This window comes from Struthio camelus, chromosome 10, assembly GCF_040807025.1.
Source record: "Struthio camelus isolate bStrCam1 chromosome 10, bStrCam1.hap1, whole genome shotgun sequence".
Classification (NCBI taxonomy): domain Eukaryota; kingdom Metazoa; phylum Chordata; class Aves; order Struthioniformes; family Struthionidae; genus Struthio; species Struthio camelus.
This window is the reverse complement of record NC_090951.1, coordinates 3,348,145-3,373,242: the sequence shown is the minus strand read 5'-3', so window position 1 is coordinate 3,373,242 and position 25,098 is coordinate 3,348,145. Positions and strand designations below refer to the sequence as shown.

At 53.9% G+C, this 25,098-nt stretch overlaps 2 protein-coding genes across 8 annotated transcripts in view; both read right to left on the bottom strand.

The window, feature by feature from the left end:
* Positions 1-5,502, bottom strand: part of KIAA0513 (KIAA0513 ortholog) — a 28,461-nt gene extending 22,959 nt beyond the window's left edge. Inside the window, exon 1 of one of the 4 annotated variants that reach the window (XM_068955778.1) lies at positions 5,371-5,502. The gene's annotated coding sequence lies outside the window, so the exon portion shown is untranslated. Of the gene's footprint in view, positions 1-2,493; positions 2,652-5,370 lie in introns of those variants that run through there. The other 3 variants (XM_068955784.1, XM_068955785.1, XM_068955779.1) reach the window with 3 other exon arrangements.
* Positions 5,503-15,512: 10,010 nt separating this feature from the next.
* The window catches only part of FBXO31 (F-box protein 31), a 29,608-nt gene continuing 20,022 nt past the window's right edge, over positions 15,513-25,098 (bottom strand). For all 4 annotated transcript variants that reach the window (XM_068955751.1, XM_068955749.1, XM_068955750.1 and 1 more), the window contains 4 exons: positions 24,473-24,582; positions 23,539-23,692; positions 22,518-22,882; positions 15,513-21,308 (listed from right to left, as the gene is read on the bottom strand). In XM_068955751.1, coding sequence (XP_068811852.1) covers positions 21,086-21,308; positions 22,518-22,882; positions 23,539-23,692; positions 24,473-24,582 — 852 coding nt within the window. In that variant the 3' untranslated portion in view covers positions 15,513-21,085. The remainder of the gene's footprint in view (positions 21,309-22,517; positions 22,883-23,538; positions 23,693-24,472; positions 24,583-25,098) is intronic.

Here is a 25,098-nt window from a genome sequence, read left to right as displayed (position 1 = left end):
ACTCCATTCCTTTTCCCCCCACACACCTCGCAGACAAAGACTCCGGGGGTGGCTTTGTCTGTCGCACACAGTAAGTGGCCTATTTTCCTTCCCCAGCAGATCACAATAAGGCAAGACTCCAGCAGTAGGCGGATGCTGCGCGAGGCACCCGGCCAAATTCACATCTGCTGGGGCTGGTTCACCAGCACAGCGAGGGAGGGGAGGGAGGCCGAGCGGAGGAACGGCTGTCGAGCAGAGGGGAACATCCCCACGTGCCCAGGGCAGCTACAAGGGGAAGCACCTCTTTCGTGGAAGTTACCAAAGCGTTGAGTAATTTCTGCTTTGCACCCTCTAGCCAAAAGCATCCAGCCCGGGGGGATATGGTGAGAGCTCCGGAAAGGAGCCGCGGTTTCGAAGGCAGAAGGATGTGATGCAAAATCCTGCTGCAAGGAGCAGGGCAGAGCAAGGGCAGGGAGAAACGCCAGCAAGCCCCGGACTGCGCGCCGGCCCCCGCAGCATCTGCACGGCCAAAGGGCTCTGATAAAAGTCTGAGAGCAGACCTGTCCCAGGCCCTGCGTGCGCGCAGCGGGCCAGGGCGGCCCGAGGAGACGGCCAGCCCCGTGGGAGAGGAGCAGCCCCTCGGCCGGGGCCCGCAGGCATCTCCGGCTGCAGCCTGGGGCAGCGACCCTGCTCCCGCCCAGCGCCGAGCACACAAAGAGCACAACAAAAGCGCACGTCTACGACAGCATCGCTGCTGACAGACATGCAGCAGCGAGACATTTTGGCATCACAAAGTCACTTTGATCAACATGCAAATTACTTTGCACTAAAAAAAGAGCCACAACAGCATTGGCCATCTGAGCCCCAAGTTATACTCGCCCTCCAGGATCTCCTGGGCTAAAGGATTTGGTTTAGATTTGCAAGGCAAGGAAGATGTCAGGTTTTTAATGCATATCCAGCAGTGTCCTCCTGTGCTCTCTCTCAGCCCCAGTCAGGCTCCCAATGCCAGGCTGAGCAGCAGCAACCCAGTACCGGCTTGACCCATCCATCTCCTCTGGGCCCATCCCACAAACTTCCAGCTACTAATTTGGCACCACCCAGCAGAGCCCTGAAAACTCGAAACCCCAGCACGAATGTACAACGCAACGGCGTGTTGCAACACCACGTATGGTTGTGACATGACTGCTAAAAACCTAAATAAGCCATTCTTCCAGCCTAGCCCTCTGCAAATCCTTCCTAATCCAATCTATTTTAGTGGCATTAAGTTGGCCTCTCCCTTCCTGAGCAGCAGTTGGGAAAATCTCCCTTCCTATTTACACAACAGTTGGGAAAATACTCTTATTTCCTTATTTTGGATTGAATCCCTGATGCAGAGGTTACCAGTTCTTCCTTCTCCTCACCGTGGCTTATGAGAGTGTTAAAATCTCTCACGCGCCCGCCCGCCCTCCCTTGGGAAGGGGTGTGGGTACCCGCACGCGCCCGTAGCTTCCCGCCGAGCTGGGGCACGGTAGCGCGTGGCCCGCCACCAGGCCAGGGGCTTGGAAACCACCTTTTTTTTTTTGCACGGACTGCAACAGAGCCGAGTAGATAGCTCTCCTCCAAGCATTTCCAAGCCTGCCTGGCGCGGAGATGGAAATCACCAGCAAAAGATGCTGCTAGCCCCTGCTGGGCTGAAAAGAGGCAGAAAACAGCGGTTCTTTCGTCGCTGCGTGCTCTCTTTCGCCTTACGTCCTCTCAACACAGGGATTTTTCCATCTTAACGAGGCAAGGTGTAGGAGCTAGAGGGCACAAGCGCTGCTCTGGCATCAGACTTGCCCAGTAAACTGCACCCGGGAGCGGGTTACGAAAGAGGCTGGCGAGCCCCGCAGCGCCCTGCGGCACCTGCGAGCCGGCTCGGTCCTCGGCCGAGGTAAGCTGCCGCTTGCCCCTCCGCTCTGCAAAGCGGAGCTTGCAAACATGCAACGGGCTCTCAGAGGCGCCTTCTTAATGCTGACAACTCTGCACAGAGGTAAAAGCCTCCCCGGGCCCCGCGGGCTGCTCCCGGTTGCGGCGGGTCTGCCGCAGCACGCGCGTTAGGAGAGCTCAGCACAGGCGTCACCAGGCGTAAGCAAGTTAGGACAAAGGTGTTTTAATTACCCTCAGCCGCTCGGCAATCTGCGGCGTGCCGACAATTACGCCGCAGAAGCGGAAAGCGGCCGAACCTATTTATAACGCGTTCCCGTTGAGACGCGCCTTCTGCCGCCGCGGGCCAGGCTCAGCACCACCCGCTCCGGCTCCTAGCGAGCATCGAGAGCAGCGCTCCGCTCCCTGCGTTTTCATCGCAAGCACGTCTGAAACGCGTTTGGCTACTGCAAGCACTTAATACAGAAATATGTTAGGCCCCCACGTGCACTGCATGCACGCACGCGGTTTGCAACGCAAGCACGTGTGCGCAGCCCCTGCCCTGGGTAATAGGGGTTTGGTCTGGTCGCCCGGGGCCGGCAGGAGGGCTCGCGGCAAGGGCTCGTGCTGCACCTGCGGTCCGAGGACGTCCCGCGAGCGGCTGCTCTTCGTCCCGTCCCTCCCCAACGAACCAACCCGGAGAAAGCCGTCGCTGGGAGCGACCGCGGCGCTGCAGGCAGCCCCGGGAGCAACGAGCCCAATCCTGATGCCTCCGAAACTCCTTCCCGCCGAGGAGGCGGCTGCCGCCGAACGCGGCCGGGAGCGGACGCGGAGCACGCAGCAAAGCGCAAAGGTCGCGGCGGCGAGTGACAGCTCAGCTTTCTCCCTATCGCTGCCGTGACGTGGCGGCGCCTGGCGCAGCCGGCTGCGGAGACGTCCGTCACCGTCCCGGGAAACTCCCGGCGCTGCAGCAGGGGCCTCGCCGGAGCCGCCGCCGTGCAAGGCCTCCGGCTTTCCGAGGGGAACGCCGTGCACGCCGCCAGCTCCGGCCCGGAGCAACCCGACGGCTGGCAAAACCCTGCGGTTCCCCACACCAGACACCCCCAAAATGCACCATTTGCCGATACAAACTACTGGGGGCCTTGTACCTACAGCGCTAGCGCAGAGCGGCTCTCGGGTTTTAAGATCCCCGCTCCCTTTTCGGGCTCGGTTGCCAGAAAGGGTCACAAGCCGCAGTTTAACATCACCTCCCTCCGCGCGCCGCGGTCGTCGCGGGATGCAGGACCAGGCCCGCAGGGGAGCTCGAGGACAGCGGATGCTCCGGAGACGCCGGCGGCCGCGGTACCGAAGGGAAGGTCACCGGCAAGAGCAGGCAGCTGCCTCGAGCCTCGGGGCAGGACACGCCGGCGGAAGACCCAACGCTGTTTTTCTGCTTTTATTTTTAAACCCCGGCAAAGCTGGGTTCCCAAGCAGTCCACCTCACCGCTCACTGCCCCCCACCCGGGTACGAGCCCTCCGCCGGCCCCGTTGCCGGCTCTCACCCACCTCTCCGGAGAGGCAGCAGCCGGCTGAGCGGGTTCCCACGCACAGCGCAGCCCTGCCTGTGGCAGAGCCACCGAGCAAAACTACCGCGTCGGAAACGACAGCGCTCGACCTGCCTGGGTTGCCCCGTCCCCGGGCAGCGCAGCACCCCGCAGCAGCTGGGCAGGGGCTTGGGGGACGTTTAAGACGCTTAGGATGGCGGTGATGATGCTTCCCGACAAGCAAAGCACAGCTGCGCTCTGAATGCAAGTGCCTACGAAGGGGGGGGGATCTCCTAGTCACGTTTCTGTGAAAACGCATGCACGTTTTTGTCCGTGTTTTCCAGCTCAAAGGAAATCTGGAGTCCCCGGCTTCCGCACAGGACGGGGAGACCTCTCCATTTCCAGAAGCCGTTTATCGATGCGCCCGCAGCGAGGTTTCAGGGCTGTTGCCCTGCTGCCCCTCCGGCTGGCTGCAAATCCGGCTCCCACCGCGGCTGCCGGCAGCGCCGGGTGCGGGAGGCAGCCCCCGAGCGAGGGGGCCTTGTTGGATGGTCCTTCACCTGCAGCAATTGCACACGCAGCACTGGGGCTGAGCGGAGCCGCGTCAGCTCTGCAAGCCGAGCGAAGGGAGAGAAATCTATGCGTACTCATCCAGGATGAGCAATTAGCCATTAAGCCATGCCCACAAAAACGTAATGGTTAGGTTTCGATTCTGCAAAGTGCCCTCGAGTCGGTGAAAGAGGAAGGTGCTCAGCCCTGGCAGGGTCAGGCCATAGCCGTAGCATGAGCCTGGGGAGAGCCCACCTGCATGAAATAAGTGTCCGGACTGGGGTCGTTTGCCCATGTCCCCATGGGCAACTGAGCGCAGCCGTAAGGGTCGAGCTACCCCGTGCAGCAGCAGTCCGTGCATCGCACCACTACCAGCTCTCAGCACCGTGGTGCGAGCATGCACCAATCCTGCATGGAAACGGCATCGCGGGAAGGCCCTGCTCACGAAACGGTCAGGAAGCTGCAGCGTTTCCCCACCGCCCTCTTGCGCTGGAGCCCAACAGCGGGTTATCCCTGCTGCCCCTTTTTTTGGGGAAGCATGGCACCAAGGAGAGCTACACACGTAACCGGGCCCAAGCAAGCCAAACGCATTTTGCACGGCCCGGCCGACGGACACCAAAGTCACCTCCCCTGCAACGCCCCAGCGAAACCCACCGTGCTGCTGCCACGATGCGCTTTGTTTTTATCTAATTTCCGTTCCAGTTAGAAGAGCCAGGAATGACTATCAATTCTCTGTTTGTGTAAAGCTCTATCACATGCAGGATAACAGCCCAACAAGGAATTTATAAATATAGTCTTCCGAGGCCGTAATTGTCACTTGAACCATCTGTTAAAATTCAGAGCTAGGCAGACAGCAGCACAACGCACAAAAATACCCGGGAAAGCTTCGTGACGGCGGCACGCGCTGCTGCTGAGTCCCGGGGGAGGGAGCAGAGGCACCCGCGGGGCTGCAAAAGCCTTCGAGGACAGGCAGCGGCGACGGGCTGGCCCTTGCACCCCAGGCAGGGAGACACCGAAAATAGCAGCAGAGCCGGAGCACGGCGGCGCACGAGCTGTAACGCAGGCCGACAGATACGCGTCCTTCCCTCCCCTGCCCCGCGTCGCTCCGGCTCCCCACGAACAGCAGCCTCCAAAACAAACCACCCTGCAAGAGCCCTTGGCCGGGCTGATCGGTGTTATCCAAGCAGGTCAAACACGCGATCGCACGACTCTCCTTGCGACCCGCACGCGCCGGGGAACGCCCGCTCGGTGCAACATCTGCCGCAGTTTCCAGGCTGTTCGTTTTGGGACCGGCCAACGGCGGAGACGAAGCAGCGACCGCACAGAGGGCGAACGCCACCGGCCGCGGGCAGAGCTCGCGGCAGAGCCCAGCGTTTCTGGCTGAACGGCCAGCAGCTCCTCAGCGCCGAGCCTCCCCAGGCAGCGGTTTGCCTTTTACCTTTAACTCGCGAGCGCTTGCTCCCCGGGCTGCTCCCGAGCGGGCGAGAAGCCTCTCGCGGAAGGGCTGCCACGGTCCCACCCCGCGCCTCCCTGAGCCACGTTCCTCCTCCTACGTGTCCCGGCAAGCGCATCCCAGGGCGGGCCAAGCCTCACATTGCTAAGAGTTTTGCAAGTATTTACTAATGCAATGAGTAATTAAACCTTAGCTTTGCGGAACAAGGCAAGCCGCTGGCACACCCGCCGCCGGCTCTTTCCCATCTCACTTGACAGCCCCGCTGCAAGCTGCTGCTGACGGGCAACGAGAGCCACAGCCGTTCACGGGAGCACCCTGGTTTGGGGAGGGGGTAAAGGTCTGGGAACATAGTAGGGTGTTAAAAATAAAACAAAAAACACACACGCACTGAGGCACAAGCCTGCTCCCAGGGAGCTCCAGTCCCGAAGGCAACGCAAAGCGTGCATTAACAAAAACAATGCACTACCAAGGAGTGAGAGGGGGAGGGAAAAAAAAAAAAAAAAATCAGATTTGAGGAGCTCCAGGTCTGGAGCCACCGTTACTTAGGAGGCGATGCAGCTCCGCGCTGGAGCGGCCCCGGCGGGACACCCCAGCGCGTCCGTCCTCCAGCCCGGCTCGCAGCAGGCTCCCTCCCTCCAGCCACGCGCCGCCGCCGGCATCGTCCTCTCCCCGCTGCTCGGACCGTGACCCAAAGCGCTTCCTCAGGGGTTCAGCCAGGGGGAAAAAACAGCAACGTTTGTTCTCCCTGACATTTAATAACCTTTATCATCCTCTCAGCTGCAGCTTCCCATCCCAGGAGCCGCAGGCACGGCTGATCTTCCTTCCAAATGGAAAAGCTTTAAGGCCCGTCTCCCACCCGCCTTCTCTCCCATCTTTCACCCTGCAGCAGAAACAGGGTCCGCAGCCCGTGCCCACATCCGCCCCGCAGCGCTGCGGGGGCTGCTCCGGCCGCTTCCCAGCCCCGCCGCGAGCGCCGGTCCCGCGCGAAAGGCGACGCGGCTGCAGCAGCGCGTGCCACCCATCGCATGCGGCAGCTGCTGGGCTGGGGAGAGAGCCAGCGACGACTCGCAGGCGGCAGGAGACAAAAATTAATGGTGCTGTTATTCCCAGGGCCTGTGTCATTAGGGAAAGAAAAGGCAGTCGAGCATCTTCACTCTAATGCACAATGTAATTTGTTTTAAGTTTAATAGCATCCTCTTTCCCTGCAGAAGGGAGAAGGATGAACCTGGTAAAATCACTTTTTTTTTTTTTTTTGTCAGCGATGCTCCAGGGCACAAGCAAGGCCAAGGAGGGAATTTGATGCGATTTATATAATGGAAGAAAATAACCTATGTTGCTGCAGGGCTGGTGCCACAAGTTACAGGCCAAGGCAATCGACTACTAAACAGGGTTACACTTTTAACACAAAAGCCTTGTATGGAGGATGGTGGCAGAGCTTTCTCCTATCCACAACGGCATCAATCCACCCTGCACTCATGCCTCTGGCTCCCTTGGCACATTGTCTACAGATAGGACTGGGACATGCCCTGCTGCTGTAAATGCTCTTTTTGCAAACCCCACCGTGCCCAGTGCAGGGAATCAGCCTGGCTGCCTGACACAGCAAAAACTGCTGCCAGACTTGCAGCACTGCTGCACAAAACAGGAATCCCAGCCAGCTGCAGCATCACCTCCTGTGAAAGCACAAGTTTCAGGAAGGACAGAACAGGGCCAGGGGATCCCAGGAAGCAATTTAACCCACCCATCCCATGGCACCCACCCAGACACCAAGCCAGCAGAGCCACCCTGCACCTTCCCCCCACAGGTTTCACAGCCCACCTGCAGCCAGCACCTAACCCCAGTGCTTCCAAGCAGAAAGAGGATTTTTCCCCTCCCACAGAAAGCCTCACTGCTTCCCACTTCCCCCAGCTCTTCCTCCAGGGCTGACGCAGGCAGCAGCACAGCCTCCAGGTGCTTGCACATACAAACACCACATCCCACTGGAGCAAACATTTCCTTCTCTCCAAGCAGCACTGGGGCTGCTTGCACAAACCAGCCCCATTGCAAAACTCAGTGCACCCAATGCAACAGCACAGGTTTGCTCACCCCTCCTACCACCCTGCAAAAAGGAGCCCAGCCAGGCACAGTTTCCCCTGCTGTCCACAACTTACAAGGCCCACCAGTATGCAAGGAGCTGCAGACTAAACCACCACCACCTTTGCTCCCATCCCCAGAAAGCCACATCACTCCTATACACCCCTCCCAACTAGCAGGGAGCTGCTGCTTGCTTTTAATCACAGCGCAGAGCCTTCACAGGCACTGGGTCCTGCAGCTGTGTCACATTACATAATTCAAGCAAAGGCTCCAGGTGCTGCTGCGATACAGAAATAATAAAATACAGAACCGGTGGTCCCACAAGAGATAGCAGCAAAATTGCTAGGCTTTCTCTCGGGAGCTGGGATAAGTAAGAGATAAAATACACTTGCTCTAGAGCACAGGCAAACAACAAATGCTTATCACCACATTAGCAGCCTCAAGGCTATTGCATGGCTTCATACCAAATATCATTCCTCCTGCTCTGCTTACTTTAAACTTTCTATTTTCAGCGCACCCCGTTTTGCTGGGCCGCGCTGCTGCCCTCGCCCAGACTCGCTGCTTGGAAACCAGTCAGACCCGCGGCCAAGCGGGATGCCGGCAAAGCACCGCGCCTCCTCTGCTCGTCCACCTCGCAAGCAAATTTGGCTGGCAGAGCTGTCGAGTCGCTGACATCCCAAGGGCAACGTTTCCCCCGCCGGAGGGGACGAGCCTCTGCGCCGGGAACGACCTGGGAACAGGCTGTTTCCGCACCTCCCGCTCTGCGCGGTGCTCGAGGCAGCGCCCGGGACGGTTAGGAGAAACCACCGAATTCAGCTAGGCGACGTCGGTGTGGCCGGCGTGGCATCGCTCGCCTCGCCCGGGGCTCTCCGCTCAGCACGGCGGGTCTCTTCCCGGGACGTCGGAGGCCCTGCGGCTTTTGGGAGACGTCCGCGGCCCTGCGGCTTTTGGCCAGCGGCAGTGCTTGGGGGGACGAGCCCGGGGCGGCGGGCTGGAGGCCTGCCGCCCCCTGCGATGCTCTGCTACGGGCATCGCGCTTTCCTTGCGCTAAGAAAGCAGTTACGCTCATTTTATCTCTCGGTTTCTAGTTCTTAAGCTGCTTTGGGGCAGCATCTGAGCTGCCGCCACGTTGCTGCAACACCCAGGTCCAAACAGAAAATACGCTGAAAAAGAACATTTTTGATTATTAAGTGCTGTAGAACTGTAGGATCGATAACTGAGGGTGACATTACTTTCAGGGTGCATTTCAGTATTGAGAACAGCATGATAAATTAGCTCAGCTTTTTGCCTGGTTTAACTGGGATCATCCTCCAGGTGCAGACAGACCGATCTGATTGTATCATCTCTCCTTGGGCTCAGTAAACGCCAAGGCCAAGTCGCGGCGGCCGCAGAAGATATATACCCAAGTGCTGCCTGCAATGTCTAATCAGCCCGCGTTTCTGAGTCCAGCCCGGCAGCAGCGCCAAACAGAGGTCGCTCGCGCTCCCGCTTTGATTTATGAATATGGATTTTGTTGGTTAAGCCATTAGGAGCGGTGATGAAGCAATTCAGCGTACATCCTGAACTACAGCTCGCCTCATTTGAAGCTCGCACTGCAGAACATCCTCTGAACCTTCCCCCTGCAACGCTGTTCATGCGGGGAAGATTATATTAAGCCTTTGTCTGTAATGCCGTAATTCCACCTTGCCGCCCTGAGCCCGCTGATACGTGAAACAACTCAGCCCCGGGCAAGGAGACCGACTGGTGCAAAATGAGATTGCACAGGAATTCCCCATTATCCGCTCCCAGCAGGAAAAGCTGATACGCCACTGAAGCGGCGCAAAGAAAACTGTTAAACACGCCGAGACCCCAGCGGGTCCCGCTCCGTCCCCGCGGCCGCAGCCTCTGCCGCGGTTGGCGGGGTGCCCGGCGCCTCCTCTGCCCGGGGGGATTCGGGGCGATGCCCTGGGCCGGGTCAGGGAGCAGCGGCCCCGCTCTGCCCCGGAGGCAGCGCCCTGCCTGCCGGGCGGCTCTTGCAAAACGCCCAGGCGTCGGAGAGGAAAGCTCTCGCCCCGCGATGGCCAGGCTGCGGCTTGCTGGGCTGCTCCCCGGCGTCGCCCAAACCGGTTCGTTCCCTCTTCCGAGGTCGCGTTCCCTGTTCCCGGGTCGGCACGTCCCAGCCCCATTATACGAGGCTTTGTACAAACACAGGTTAGAAACAGCCCGTGCCCTGAAGGCCTCGCCGTGCAATTAGAGAAAACAAAGAGGGAGAAGGGAATTGTGCCTGCGGCCTGGGCACATCCTCCTCCCCGGGCTCCTGGCTGGCTGCTCCCTCCAGCCCTCCGACGGAGGGGCAGAGCACCCAGGTCACCAAATTCAGCCTTCCCCAAAGATGAATATGGCACCCTTGGGTCCCCGGTGCCGCAGGATCCGGCCGCGCCTGCGGTTCAGGTGGGAGCCCGGATGCACCCAGGCTCGTGCGTGCCGTGGGGCTGCCGGGCAGCGGCCGCCCTCGGCGGGGCTGCCAACCGACAGCCAAAGCGCTGCACAAATGCTTTTCCCATCGCTGCCCTGTCTGCGCTTCTTTTGCAGAGGAGAAGGCGCCCCGACTTCACGACTGCCTCCAGCCGCCCTCGCGTCAGGCACTGCGCTGCAAAGGGCCAATATGGCACCTTCTCCCCTAGCTAACAAACAGGATCCAAGACGTGATCGTGGGTGAAACAAATGTTATCTGCGCTGGAGCCTCTGGGCACAGCCGCAGAGAGCAGGACAGCTTTCCAGCTTAAAGCATCTGAAAGCAACAACGAAGACACCCAGAAGGGAGCACAAAAAGTGACAAAGAGCTCTGCAGAGTCACAGGAAATTCAACTTCCACGTTATTTGAGCAACTCTTAAATCTAGCAGTTCAAAGGATTACAGCAACCTAGTGCATGACTCATCATCAGTCCTTCCCTCATTTGTTTCTAATTAGCAGGAGGAGCCGGGGGCTGAGCCAGACAGCTCCAGCGCTGCTGCTGCAGGAGCAGGTGATGGAGATAGTCTCCTCCAGCCGGCATTAGGGGCCGTAAGGCAAGTGGCAGCAAAGGACCCCCTAACGTGCTGGGTGCCCGGCTGGCATAAACGCACCGGAGCAGGTAGCAAGGTCCCTGCAAAAGGGACATTTCCTGTGTGACCGGGGTGTTAAGGTAAAAGATCAGATTTAAGGACAGGAGGTCAAACGAGGCTCGGGAGGCTCTGCGGGAAGAGACGCGATTGCACGCGCCAGGCTGAGCAGAGAGAGCAGCCCCAGCCTGCCACTAATTTGCGTTCCCGGTGGTGTCACGAAGCAGGAGGTGACGCAAGGGAGAAAGGGAAGAAGCCCCAGAGAGAAACCAGCCACAAAGGGAAACTGTGAAGTGAGGTGAGAACATGAAGGCTGAAAGGGAGAGGGAGGGGAGTGAATTTTAAATTTAAATCAGCTACATCTTCTCTAGCTGCAGGGCGACAAAATGTTCACAGTAGCTAAAGTGGGTCTAGGTTATCCCCCAGGGACCCGAGTGGCAGATGTCAAACCCAGAGAGCTGACGGGCCCCAGTTCGCTTTGGCTTGGGAACTTTGTTGCTCCGAACGCATCCGGACTCGCTGGGGCCACGCTCCAGCCGCCCTGCGCCCGTCTCTGCCGGCGGCCAGCCTGGGGCACGCTGCAGCGCGGTCCCCGTGTTCGCACGAGCATCCTCCTCCCCGCGGTACGGCCCGGCAGCCCTCCGGCGATGCTGTTGCGGTGGCAGGGGGAGAGGACACGGGGCGACCGCCACGAGCCGGCCGCGCTGCAGCGAGACAAGCAGAGCGCGGGGTGGCCGAGCAGGGGAGCCGGAGCAGGGGTCCCCCCTCTCGCGCCCACAGAGGCTGCAGGGAAGGAAGTGCCTCAGGTCAACTTAACGAGCCGCTTATTCAATAATTCAGAGGGTGCTGATGACTGGTGGCTGCAGACTCCTGTTTACCTCCCTGACCTTCAAGATCAGGGTTTTGCTTCATCTCATGCTGCACTCCCACAGACGTCAGCGCCTAATTGCCCGTCTGAAGCAAGGCCTCCCGCTTCCCATTCATTTTCTGTGCAGAAAAAGCACCGTCCCCTTCTCTCTCCATACCGGGTCCAGGCATCCTCCAGGTGCGTCTGCTGGGAAACCAGTGCGGGAGTTCCAGGGTCCCCCTGCCCTCATGCTAACACCCCCCTCTTTGCACCCATGACATGAGCGCAGGGAGGGTGCACCGGCCCGCGGAGAGCAGGGCAGGGCTGCGCTGGTGCAGACACGCAGGCCAGGGCAGCGAGTAACCGGATCCCGCGGATGCCTGCTCGCGGAGGGCGCTGGATCCCAGAGTCCCAGGGACTGCCCAGTCCAAGGAGTGACCAGACTCGGGAATGCCCAAGTCCTGGGGGTGCCCTGGAGGGTCTCTGGGGGGACCTGATCCTGGAAGACCCCCAGAGGGGCCAGGTCCTGTGAGTGCCTGGGTCCCTGGATCCCATAGGTGCCCCCAGGTTCTGGGTGTCCCAGCTCCCATAGGTGCCCAGGTCCTGGGGGTCCCAGCTCCCAGTCTTGATCCTGGCAGAGCCCCAGGGGGGGCCAGGTCCCATGGCTGCCCAGTCACAAGGGCCTCAGTCCCAGGTCCCATAGGTACCTAAGTCCTGGGGGTACCAGCCCTAGCGATCCCGAGTCCCATAGGTGCCCAGATCCTGGGAGACCCCCAGGAAGGTCAGGTCCCAGGGACCCCAGGTCCGGTAGGGACCCAGGTCCCGGGGTGCCCGGCTGCCGCAGCCCGGTCTCTGGGCGCCCCCTGGCGGGCGCGGCGCGCCACGGCGCCCCCCGGGCCCGCTGCCGCGGGAGTTAAAAACCCGGGCGATGCCAGCTCCCGAGGAGGATCCCCAAGGGGACTTTGGGACATTAACGCCCCAAGTCCCAGAGGTGGAGCCGCTGGGTGTCGGGGCGCAGCGAGAGAGCGGGCCACGCGGGAAGCTAACGAGGACACAAGTCTGACACGCACGAGGTAATTACTGCAAAGACGCATCAGTGGGGATGGCAGCGTGCAAGCGAAAGGCTGACAAGTCCAAGGAAGCAAAGAAAAAGCCCATATATCTTTAATTAGCCATGTAGAGCTTGCCACTAATTAACCTTTTGCATTAGAAAGAGCAGGAAAGACAAAGCCCTGCTGGGAGCAGGGCAAACACAGCACACATGAAACTTCTCATCCTCTTCCCAGCCTATGCACCAGGGAGCAATGCAAAGAGAGGGCAGACCCACTTGTGACATTCCTCCGAGGACCCGTGCTGGGTGTTCCCTGTGGATGTAGGTGCCTTTCAAGGCCTGGAGCCAGCCCCTGAGATACACTAGCCCTTGAACTGAGGAGCAATGTGAGCTGAGGATCCTCCCTCGCTGCCTTGGTCCCTGGACTCAATGCGGGTCTGCACGCAGGCCTCTCTCCTCCAACCCATCCTGCATCACGAGGGGGGACAGATGGTGCTCCCCCTCGCCTCTCACAGGAGTGAAAGAGTTAAAGGGTTCAGGCACAATAGATGGCTGATAACCAGCTGTGGAGCTGTACCAGATAAAAAGTACCCAGCTGAGCTGTGAAATACAGCAGAGGCTCCCAGTCCTCCTTTCCACTGGACAAAGTGAAAAATTCAAACTTTCCCAAGCAATATTCACTCAAAGCCTCCATTCCAGCCTGTTCCTGAAGGAGTGGGGAGATGAGGACAATGACAGAGTGAATGATAGCATTTCACCCAGCTCAAGGGTGCTGATACTCTAGACCAAGTTTACACAATGCATGGACCAAACTGATTTTGGCTTGCCAGGCAGGTCAGTCAGCATGGGGGCTCCAGACCTACCAGCCAGCACGCGTCTCCAACAAACATGCACTAGGCAGAAGCATCACATGGAGGGGAAACGCAGAGGGAAGGAGGTGAAGCCTGATGGTGCTCTCACTTCCCATCCCCATGTCCTTCTGTCCAGGCCACGTTAGGGTCACAAGCTGCCACCAGGCATAGGGTTCACACAAGGAACTGATTTTCACGCACATAGTTGCGGCAGCAAGAAAGGAAACCCACCTTTCTTCATGGCTGGAACCGGCAGATCTTGGACTCCTCATTACAGCAACAAAGCAGTCACCTAGCAGCTTTTAGGAGCAAGCCAAGTGGGAAGAACAAGCACGAACACAAACAGTACGGCTGGCCTCTCTGGTGGTGTCCGAGAAGGACAGGCTGCAAATGCAGTCCTCAAGCCAGCGTGGAACATGCCTGTTTACAGCAACTGTCTTCCCACAGCAAGAGGGGAAAATTCGTGCTCCCTCGTCCTCGGTTTCCAAGTTAATGACTGTGGGCATAACCCGCTGCCTGCTCTGCCGTTAACGGCTTGTAATCGATCGTGGCACTTTCACTTACCCCTGGCAGACAGAAAAAGCCGTTCATCTATCACCAAGCCCAGGGAAACAAACCCATCTGCTGAGGCACATGGCTGCCAGGTCAAAGATACCTCCTCAGTTCTCAGGCAAAGTCTCTGGCAAAGGAGTTGAACAGGACTTTGCCCTCGGCTACCCCAAACAGGTGCAGGCTGCTGTGGTCCTCTGCTGGAGGTGTTAAGCTGCCCAGGAGCAATCGTTCAAAACACCGAGCACTTGGTTTCTTTGGAAGCAGAGGGAGAATTGCAACACAGCAAGCCAGCGTCTGGGAGCTGCATGTGGCTGGTATTCAGAAATATTACCACTTAAGAATACACATTTGCACTCCTCAAAGGCCAAATACACAGTAGGTGTTACTGCATGCTTATTATACATGTTTTACTGACTCTTTTCCTCTGCTAAGGAATTAAGGCTTGTGCGTTCATATATGGAACAGTTCACATAAAGGGCTGGAGTCAGAGGGGCCTTGCAGCACCAGAAAATTAACACCTGTGGAATTAGGGAAAGACCTTGGTGGTAAAGAAAACAGGGGAAACTGAAGAGGTCACACATTCACAGGGGACTGCTCTCAAGGACTCATTATAGTGCACTCTGGCCTTGATTAACTACCAGCATTGAGAAGGCAGAGCCATTTTCTGACCAAGAGCCCACATGTGAACTTTGAGAGTCCATAGTTAGGGTGCTCAGTGTCCAAGGTTTGCTCTCAAAAATAATACTCTGCCAACAAACTGCAACTGGCAGAACTGGATTGCATAACTGGAAGTGCAACATCCAGTCCAATAAAGCTGCTCAAGGCAGGACTCAGGTTTACCTTGGCCCAGCCATTCACACGGAGCTCGGGACTCCTCTGTACGTCCTGGCACACGACCAGACACAGGGCCTGCTGCGCAAGGACAAACCACTCCTCAGTGGCAGCTGAGCCCAAGCCACAATGGTAAATCCAACTTCTCCAATTTCAACACACTCACTCATCAGGAAAAGCAGCGAGAGAAACTCAAGTCTGAGTGAGGTGGGTGTGAATGTTGAGACAGAAGGGAACCAAATGTGGAAAAAGGGATAAGAAGTATGTATGATTCTTAGGCTGTTTCCATAAAGAAGGGGGGCTTGCACCATCCTGCTGCCTGCCTCCCCCTCCCCATCCCTCCCATTAGGTTTGGACCAGCTGATCTCTTCAGCCCAAGTGGAATGAGGGATAGAAGTTTGAGCATTACCACATCCTTCATTTCAGAAAGAAAGTTAGCTGGGAGGACAGAAAGATTTCAGCAGGGCACAGGTCATTAGACCAAGGCAGGGCGGCCAGTCAGCAGACACGGCTCAGAGCTGGCCCCAGCGTTCCCTGCTGCCTCCACAAGCAGCACCAAGAGGCTGCGGGAGAGAGCGGAGCGCTAGCGCTGCGCACCCCAGGGCAGGAGCTGTGCGTGGCAGACCCGACAACACAGACCAGGGAAGAGTTGAGGTTTTGCAGCACGTGAGAGTTTCGGGGATGTGTGTCTCACGGCTGTAGGAAATTAGATCTACTGCTCACCAAGTACCAGAATGAGGGAAAATTAATTCTCATCACAAGGTGGAAGACAGGCCACTGCACATCAGAAGGGTGGAATATTACCCGCCGCTTTTCTTTGGAAAAGAAAAAAAGCAAACAGGAGTAAGTTCACAAAACTTTCATTTTTATTATTTGAAATTGGAAAAGGCTCCTTGGGTAACAATGATCAGGTGGAAAAGTAACACACAAACTTTGTTCAGTTAATTGATACCTGGGATGCAGTAGGCCAAGTGCTGCAGAGTCACGTCTGGCTTTTATAGAGCCAGCCCGTGCCTCTCAAACCCACAAACAAAGAGGCAAAACCCCGTCCCTCAGACGGGGGAACAGACAGGGTAGGCAAGTTGTTTAAACTACAATTATCTTGTTCCACACTGATGGTTGTGGCATCAGACTGAGGTGTTCAATGTCAAATGGCATTTCAGAAAGAAAAGCTCACCTTTCCCCTCTGTGCTACCCTCTGCAAGAAGCAGGGATCTGGTGTCTCACCTTCACTTTTAATAATAATGAAAATAAAGTACCCCAGGGCTTTTTATGAACACTTATTTACACCCAAAGCCTGCTGGAGATGCCCAGATTAGTCAGTCAGTGCCATGTTAAAAAAAGAGAGGCAGTTGCTTTAATTAAACTAATGAACACAATTGAACCGAGTGCTCTTTTCCTCAAAAATTAAAGGGAGACCTCTATCCAAACAAAAGCCAGAATCATACATTTTAATTGAACACAGAAAATGTGAATGGCACGCACATGTTGATAACTTATCTTCCACTCCACAGCCTGATCACACACATCGCAACTATTTCACTGTCCAACTGGTGACTTATGCTGTCCGTCTGGCCTGCATTGCAAAGGCCAGCGTGCAATCCTTTGGCAGCTGAACATAACAGAAAATTATTGGCCATGTGAGCAACCAGCTACAAGACAAAGTTAATATATTATCATTTCCTAAACTAAACGAGCTGAGATTATACAACCCATTTCCACACAACACCCAAAACTTGTATTACGTTCCACTACTCTTCAATTAATAAAAAGCAATAAAAAGTCATCCTTCTGCAAAAGTAAACATTGAGCCAGCTACATTTTTTTTCTGGTAGTTTGCATCTCCAAGCATGAATTCGTCTTCTCCCCAGTAATAGTTTTGTAATTAATTGCAATCCAACCTCTACTCTCCCACTCCAGGACAGCCACAGCAGTACTACACCACTTGCTCCAGATTCAACAGTCACTGCAGAGGAAAGCTGATACCCAAGATTACATATAATTCTGTCCCTCCACCTCCTCAGTCAAAAAAAGAATCTGACAAGTCTGTCTGGACTGCAGCAAGTCTTCTGTAGCAACAAAGCCTGATCACAGCATATTTATAGTTATGAAATCAGGCCCAACACAAACAAACAAACCAGCTGGAGGCGGATCTCTGATGCTTCTGTTCCCCAGCTGGCCAAACCCATGCGTTTTGACATTCAGAAAGTGCAATCTAGGAGCACAACACAGTCTGAGCATCTAAGTCACTTGCTTACTGCTCCTGAGCTAGAATTAAGCCCCCATTCAGGTCCTCCAGCAGCTATTAGGGCAATGATGCTCTGCAACATAACTGCAGCACTTTGCTCATTTATTCCAAAACGCTTGTGCCAAGAGAGCATTCCCTACCACCGACGAGTTATTTTCCATCTTCGCTGATGCTTTCCACCCACCTGGGATCAAGGAATATGTTAATTGCCTCCAAGGTTATCTACAGAAAGCAAACAAGGCAAAGTCACATCAGCAGTAGTCAGACATTTATCACCATCTGCAAGACCCCACCACACACTATCCCCATCCACAACTCGGAGAAATACCCCAGCAAGCTGACAGCTCGGGTTCAGGGAACAAGTGGGCTATGCACCAAAACATCCTGCGCAGGGAGGTGGTACAGCCTACACCAAACATGAACGAGTACAGCAAAACACTCCACTGTCACCACCACTTCCCTACAGGTATCAACAGGGGTCAGATCCCCCTCGGCCATGACCGGCAATGCACGGATCTGAACTGCCTTCCACGAAATCTGGCAGCACTGCTAATCCTGCCCAGTTTAATAACTCACCTATAGACGCCGCCAACACATAAAATTCTCCTCTTGTTCGTTCCCGTTTCTCAAAGCCTTCAGAGCTGCAAGTTAATACTCCTCACGGCCTTATTCTGCCTCTCCCTGTAAGCACTGATATAACCACGCACAGAGGACCCCATATAGGCACAGGGGCACCCAGAGCACTAAGCGTCCCTCTCTCCAGCTTTGCTGTCTTGCCAACTTTCCTCATTCCGCAAGCCAAATCAGAGGGAATTTTCTTCTGAAATGCCACAAAAGCCTACCAGGCTTTGAGGAGTGGAAGGTGAGAAGAGAGGAAAAAGGAGAAGCATTAATAAGAATTTGCTGCTTTTGCTATCTTGGCTCTAGACGGAATAAAGCCACGATGTACCAGCGGCTTGGCCTTTAATTGGGACTAGTGCATTCTGACATTTTGAGGCCAATCAGGTACACTATAAATAAAAAGAAGCTTCCGCAAGGGCAAAGCTGATCTGTGCAAAGCTACTGCAGCACATCCAGCCTCTGCAAAGCCCTTCTCTCCAGTCAGCCAGGTCTCGTGTTCAGAAGGGACTTAACGCTGCCACTGAAAGTTTGGAAGTGACAAGCTACAAGTGGAGGAACTGCCCCAGCCCAGAGAACAGCAGATGCACAACATGCGCCAACAGCCAGCCAAGAGGATCTTGCACAAGTGGCTAAGCAGACCTGTGATCAACACTGCGCACAACACTCCTGTCTTCTGCTATCCACGCGTTTGCACTCCCCAGCAGACTCCTGACATAAAGGGCAACTAAAGCAGCAGGTTACAGCTTCTAAAATAATTTTATGACACATTAGTGAATCATGCTTACGCGTGCTTTATGCTTCAGCCAACCGGACACAGCAAGTTACAGAGAGTCAGCCTCTGTACTTTAGAGACGGTGACTCGGGGCTCGGATCAAGTGCTTGTAGTGCATTCAGTATAGACTGGATTTTCAATCTCATGTTAAAAAAGAAAGCAAAGATTATTAAGACAGCTATGTGAAACTTCAGGATTCCCCCCCGCCCGCCCCCCCGGTGACTGGGACGTGAAAGAAAGAAGGAAAGCACAACTCAAAACTATGGATCCATTTACATGATGCAGAGCTGGCTTTAGGGACAAGCTATCAAACAGCTGCCCAAGGGGACCTCTCTCATCCCTTTAGGCTATACTAGGGAGCAATACAAAGCAGCTAACATATTGGCTGGAGCAGCCTAACAGTCAACTCCAAAATAAATTGGCCACTCCAATGCCAGTCAGACTCCTAATGTCTTTAGGTATCCCAGAAACCTGCATAACCAAGCTTGAAACTTCTGCCTCCAAGATTAAGTGCACGTTTTTCTTCCGCGTACAGCTCAGCGGCCGCAGCAAAAGGCTGAGAAGCCCAGTTTCAGCCTCAGGTCACCTCTCTGCCCACAAGTCAATGATGAGAGAACTGCCGCCGTCCCTCTTTCCCTCCAGCAGCTCTCCCAGGCCTGTATGGTGGGGTGAGACCCGAGACAACTCTTCCCTCTGCTGACAGAGACAGGGACACAGCTAATAGGCTGCTCAGAAAACTTTTTATAGCTTATTCACCAGAATGGTAATAGCCCTTCAGATCCTCTCTTCTGACGCAGACAGGTTTTCTACTACTGACAAAGCAGTAGGAAAGAAAGAAAAAAGTGCCCCAAATCACTTTCTAATTCCCAGAGGTTTGAAAAATCTCTATCCAAAGAGACAGGAATGAATCCTGAGAGTGACATAACCTTCTGCTCAAATTCCCAGCTGGAGACTCTGCTCTCACACGGCTTGAGGGAACACTCAAGAGCCAGAGATGGCGAAAACCCCTGTGAGAGTGAGAATAAAAGCTTCTCGCAGTCCGTGAAATCAGGCAATGACAGGAACTTCTCCTTGGAAGGGGGCTGAATCTTCCCCGGTACAGCACGCGCACAAACATTTACAAACCGAGACCTGCAGAAGATGCAAAGGCAGTTTTGCTAGACAAGTTGATCCTGACAGAGTTGCTGCTGAGGGCTGGAAGAGAAGAATCTCTAGAGTTCTTCTTCATTGCCAGAGAGCAAGGGGCATGTTTTGCCTACAGCCAAGACCTGCCTTACAAACTGCTCTCTCCTCTCCGCACAAGGATCTCTTCCTACCCAGGCTTAAAAACAAAATGCACAGATGCGAACGTTGAGATGGTTTATGGCACAACTCACAGTTGGTAGGTTAGCACTGGCCAAGACCTTCCCGCTGCATAGGAGAGTCTATGGGGAAACTGGCTCCCTGACCTGTAGCCCACGCTTCTGCGAGGAGCTCAGGTCCACCACACACAACACACGTCTCACAGTAAGAAATTAAGCACAGAAGCTTTCTGTGCGAGTTGCCATTGTCTGGGACAAAACAACAGCAGGACTAGAAAGGGGATAGAAGGGTCTTGCAAGTAGAGCAGCAGCACCCACCTGTCAGCACCAACCGTAAAAGATGCCAGAACGAGCCACAGCAACATAAAGAGAATCCCTCGATGCTCCTTCAGACTGTGCAAGGCAACAAGAATGACATGTAACTGAGGTCACATCAGCACCAGTGACAGCTGCCAGTTTCTGCTGCCCATCGCAGGCAGGAGCCATCAGGCTGCATACGGGCTTCAGTTAGGGTTTTTTCTTTTTTTTTTTTTAATGCTTTTAAGCCCATTTCAAAAGGTCTGAAGGAACCTTTCAGGTATGAAACCAGTTCAGAATGCACCAGCTTATGCACTTTACACTCATTCCCAGTTCTGTACCCAGCTCCTTTAACAAAGGATCATTATCTCCTCTACGCCCAGGGAAAAGACCCAGATCCGGAGCCCCAGGGACAGCACAGACACCAAGCTTCTGAAGCCAGGGCACAGCTATGTACACTGTCATTACAGTAAGAATCCTCCCCTTGTTGCCAAGAGGAGAGAATTTGTTAAAGGAAATCACCCAGTCCAATTTTAAGTCAAGGACGCAGGTATTACACCAGCCTCTCTGGGCAATGCTGCACCCAGAGAAAGGTTTCTGGAGAGGAGGACATGCTTTGTCACTTCTGACACAATCAATCATTGAGCAGCCAGCCAGTCTGCAGTGGGGAAGCCACACAGGTTTTCAGGAGAGAAAAGCAAGTCTCCTAGGAGGACAAATTGGCCTGGAGCTCAGCAAAAGCTTAAGTGAGTCCCTTCCCCAAGGAAGGTCCCTTTCCATGGGAGACAGACTGCTAATGGACGGAGCAGAGGGCTTCCATCAGTTCAGTCAATTAGTGACTCTCCTGATCTAGCTCTGGCCTTGAATTATTTTTGTTCCAATACATCCTTTTTGCAATAAGAAAGCTCTATTTCCTCCTCTGCAGGATCCCTTCAGCTATATAAAGCTATGTTACAGACTGGATAACAATGACTGCCAGGGAGCAACGTGAGGAGGCAGGGAGGAAAGGGCAGTCATGAATATTTTAACAGGGATGTGTACATTTCGGGTAAAAAGGCTTTATTAAAAGTGCATGCTTTTACTCAGAGGTACCAAGAGCAAGGAATCCCCATCCCATCCCTGGCTGGGGAGTGCAGCAGCCTTTGCCACCCCTAGCCCTATCCATCACAAATCACCCGTCAAGTAGCCAGCGACTGAATGTTCTTCAGCATTTCGTCAAAAGCCTCACGGGAAGGCGCTTCGGCATTCTGGAATGAGACCTTGATCCGGCTGTAGAGACTGAAGGACTTCAGCTCCAACCAAATGAACCCAAAACGGTCATCATCAAAGAGGACAAAAACACCTGGTGTTCGCTCAGGGCTGGTGAAGCCATGGCCAGCAATCAGCCCCGTCCCATAAAAACTGCAGGGAGAAAGGAATAGCAAGAAAAATGTGAGAAGAATCCTACCTACCTGACATTTCATTAAAAAAAAATTATAATCAAGCCATCCTCAAACATGCTGTCAGGCACTACAGAACAGGGAGCTTTACGTTCAGTCCGTTCTTATGACAAAACACCACTGCTACTATTTTAAGAGAAACTATCCATTGCTATGTACTTTTACCTGTGCCTTCAAGGAGCCTGCTGCTTTTGGGTATTCTAAAAATTAACACCTGCGCACTAAAGCTGAAATTCTCTACAGTTTCACCCAGTAATCAAGCTGAGATTTACCTCTGCAACTGCAGGATCAGCCCACACCTGACAATCCTTATAGGAAAAAAATGCATATGGAGAGAGTGACCAGAGAGGCAAACCTTGTGACAAAAACCAGGGGAAGGGAGAAGGAAGAAAAAAAAAAAAAAACTAAACTAAAAAAGAAGAATCTAAATGGAGCTGGGGATGAGTAAAGGTCAGCCTAACCTCCAAGTATGCAGCAGGTGGAGCAGGGTTTTATTCAAAAATAGCTTGGTTGCAACAGCAGCAGCCTTTTGGGATTAACCAGCTATTTTTCCATGGAGCACAGGTTTTTGGCTGAAGATCACTTGCCTAAGCCTCAGCTTTTGGGCTATTTTTCCACACCTCATTTAGTGAGTTGCCTCTTCACTCCAGGTCCAATTCCGCAAGGTTCTCTGCATCCTTGCACTTTCTCCTTAGGGTGCTCAGCACCTTCCAGAGTTGGTCTCAAGGCACCAGAGGCCAGGGAGGGATGGGAGAAAGCACTATGTTCCCACAGCCAAAAACACATATGAGACACATAACAGGAAGCAGCTTGAAGAGACCCCCAAACATATGAGCTGGGCAGTTTGGGGGGGGGGGGGGGGGCAAAAAAAAAAAAAAACAAAAAACACACACACACACAGAAGAGGTTGTACTGGATTTAGACATAACAGGATAAAATTTGCCAAGGAAGCAGGATGGCAGATGACAGCATGCTGGGAAACGACGGAGGGCACAAACAAGAGCATGGAAGATAGGGCAGCAAAGGAAGAGAATCTGGGTGCAAGAGGGGGCTGGGAGATCTGCATGCAGGTAAAGGACAAGCAAATACAGCACGTGCCTCAAAGACTCCCTTTTTGGTTTCAAAAAGTAACCGGAATGACTAGGCTTTAAAAACCACCAGTCTCTGTTACCAAATTCGGCAGGTCCTAGGATAGTCTTCATTCCTTGATATGACTCCCATAGGCAGCAGGAAGGGCTGGGAAGCTGATGCCTTGTCCTGGCTCGCCCCTTCAGCTCCAGCTGGAGTCTCTTCCCCCTTGGCACCTTCTCCTCCCAGGGGCTGCACAGTGGGCTGGGAGGCAGCTTGCTGGGAACGATCCTCTTCCTCCTGCTGCTGTTCCTCCTCCTGCTCCTCCCGGCGCACCTGCTCCTGGACCTCAAGGACGATGCGAGAGAGCTCACTAAAATCACGTAGGTTCTCAATGTCAGGTAACTGAAGAGGATGTGCCAGGTCGATCTCCACAGTCTGCTGCCCAGCTGGGATGTTGGGATCGCCCTAAAGACAGGGAACACCACCCATGATTGCAGAGGCAGGGTCCTGCAAAGTTCATACCTGCATCCTCCCCATGTCTATCATCTGACAAAGACAAGCTTTTCTACACAGTTCCCTCCCATCCTACAACCACAGAGCTGACAATTAAAAATCTCAGACCTTGCTCATTGCTCCCTGAGCTACCTATGTCACTCCTGCATCCCCCCTCCTGGAAACAGAATTTTAATTGAATGCTATTAGCCAGGTTGTGCTTGCAAGGGTGAAGGACAAAGTCATAGCCACAACTGCATTTCATCAGGATCCCTTCCTGCAGGGAGGGATGAGGTCACTAGCCTGCTTTCAGTTAAGAGCTGCAAAAGTTTGGTACCTGCTCCACAGATGCCTATGATCTTTAGGGACCTGCTAACAGCTGCTCTCAGAAAGCAGCCAGCAGGGAGAGAAAGGAAGGGAGAAATGGGTAGAGTCATGAGAAAACTCTGCAGAGCAGGTTCTAGCTACTCTGCATATATTAAAATTCACCTGATGCCACCAGTCTCCACGAGGAACAGGCTTTAGGGTGGCAACAACCTCCCAGGCAGATAACTGTCTCCTATGGATCCACAGCATCAAGGAGAGGAAACTTTAATTGGCAGCCAAGAGAGAAAGGAAAATGCACTCACGGTGATTTTAGTCCCCTTGGCTTTCCTTCCGTGAAAGCTCAGCATGACGATCTCCAGCCCATGGCTCCCATATGTTCCTTTGAAGAGACCTGGCTTTATAAGGTCGTCAGGGCTGCTAGGAGGGAGGTAGATGCGTCGATATGTCAAGCAGTTGCTACGCAAAAAAAGGAGGCCAGGGAGGTTAAAAGAGAACCCCTGCACACGAAGAATGTGTTTACAGTCCGCTTTTCCAGGTCACTTTGGGTCATCATCGAGAGAAGGGCTGGATCTGTGATTTCAGCCATGCCAACAAGTGCAACACGTTTTGCTTCAGATCTATGCAAACACTCCCCCCTCATCTATTCCTCCCTCCTCTTTTTCTCTCTGCCAGTCCTTATTAACACAGCAGGAGGTTCTGCAGCAAGGTCGCAGTAAACCTCCCGACTCCCTGAGATTTCTGGAGAACCCAAAAGCAAAGCATATTTAAACACCTGCTACAACGAGGTAGCTCCTATTAGAAGTTTGGAGCGGCAGTTAAAAAACAACTTCTCAGGGACACTGTAATTTCTGTGTTGTGCAGTACAAAGCATATTGCTTACTAATACGGATAATAAGCACATAGCTCCACGGGATCAGGGATAGTCACGCCATCTTCAAACTAAACACAGTTAAATGACTCAAAACCATCTTACTGTGCATAAAGCTATTCTAAAGAACCTGGAACACTATCATTACTGCTTTCATTTCATCGTATTTCTCTGTATAGTTGGAAAGGACTGTACTTCACTGTATATTTGCACAGAGCCTGCCACAGCAGAACCTGAACAAAGTAACCGTGCTCTGCCTGCTCTGTTAAAGCTCATTACGAGAAAGCATCATGTTATCAGAACAAATGATCCAATGTGCTCTTGAAGTTGCAGCAGCCTCAATACCTAGAAAGAGCTGGTGCCCTTACTCATATTGGCTGGTGTAGATGAACTTCATCAAGATGAGCTCTTGCATGTGTTCGTGGAAGATGTCTTCCAGAGTCCGACCCCACTCTTCCCTCAGCCATGTCCGGAATTCCTGCAGTAGAAGCAGAAGAGACAAGAGTGAAGCTAGAGTTGTTTCATTCGCAACAGTGATGGTAGTCCAGCACGACTTCACCACGTCAACCAAATTCACTAGTGGAGCCAAATAGATATTATATGCTCTGTCAGACAGTGGCCTGAAGCTAGATTTGGGAACAAACACACTTTGCTACAGAGCTGACCTAAAAACAAGCTTAACAAGCAGCAGTCATCATGGTAACTGCCATACACCTGCAAGGTACCACACAATAAACGTGCACTTTGCTTCAAAGAAATAATGGGTGAAACCATCACGCCTCCTCAGAATAAAAGCATAAGCCTCAGCTGCTACTTCAAAGTAGCTGACCTACTGTTTGTGTCCTGACTTACCTTGCAGTAATTTGTCTGGGTGCCCATGAGCTGACTCCTGTGCCCTATCCTGGCATGTTAAACATAAAAGGGGAAGCTTTTCAAAAGCACTAAAGATTCAGGAGGTTAAATCCTGCTCACTTAAACATGGATGCATCTAAAT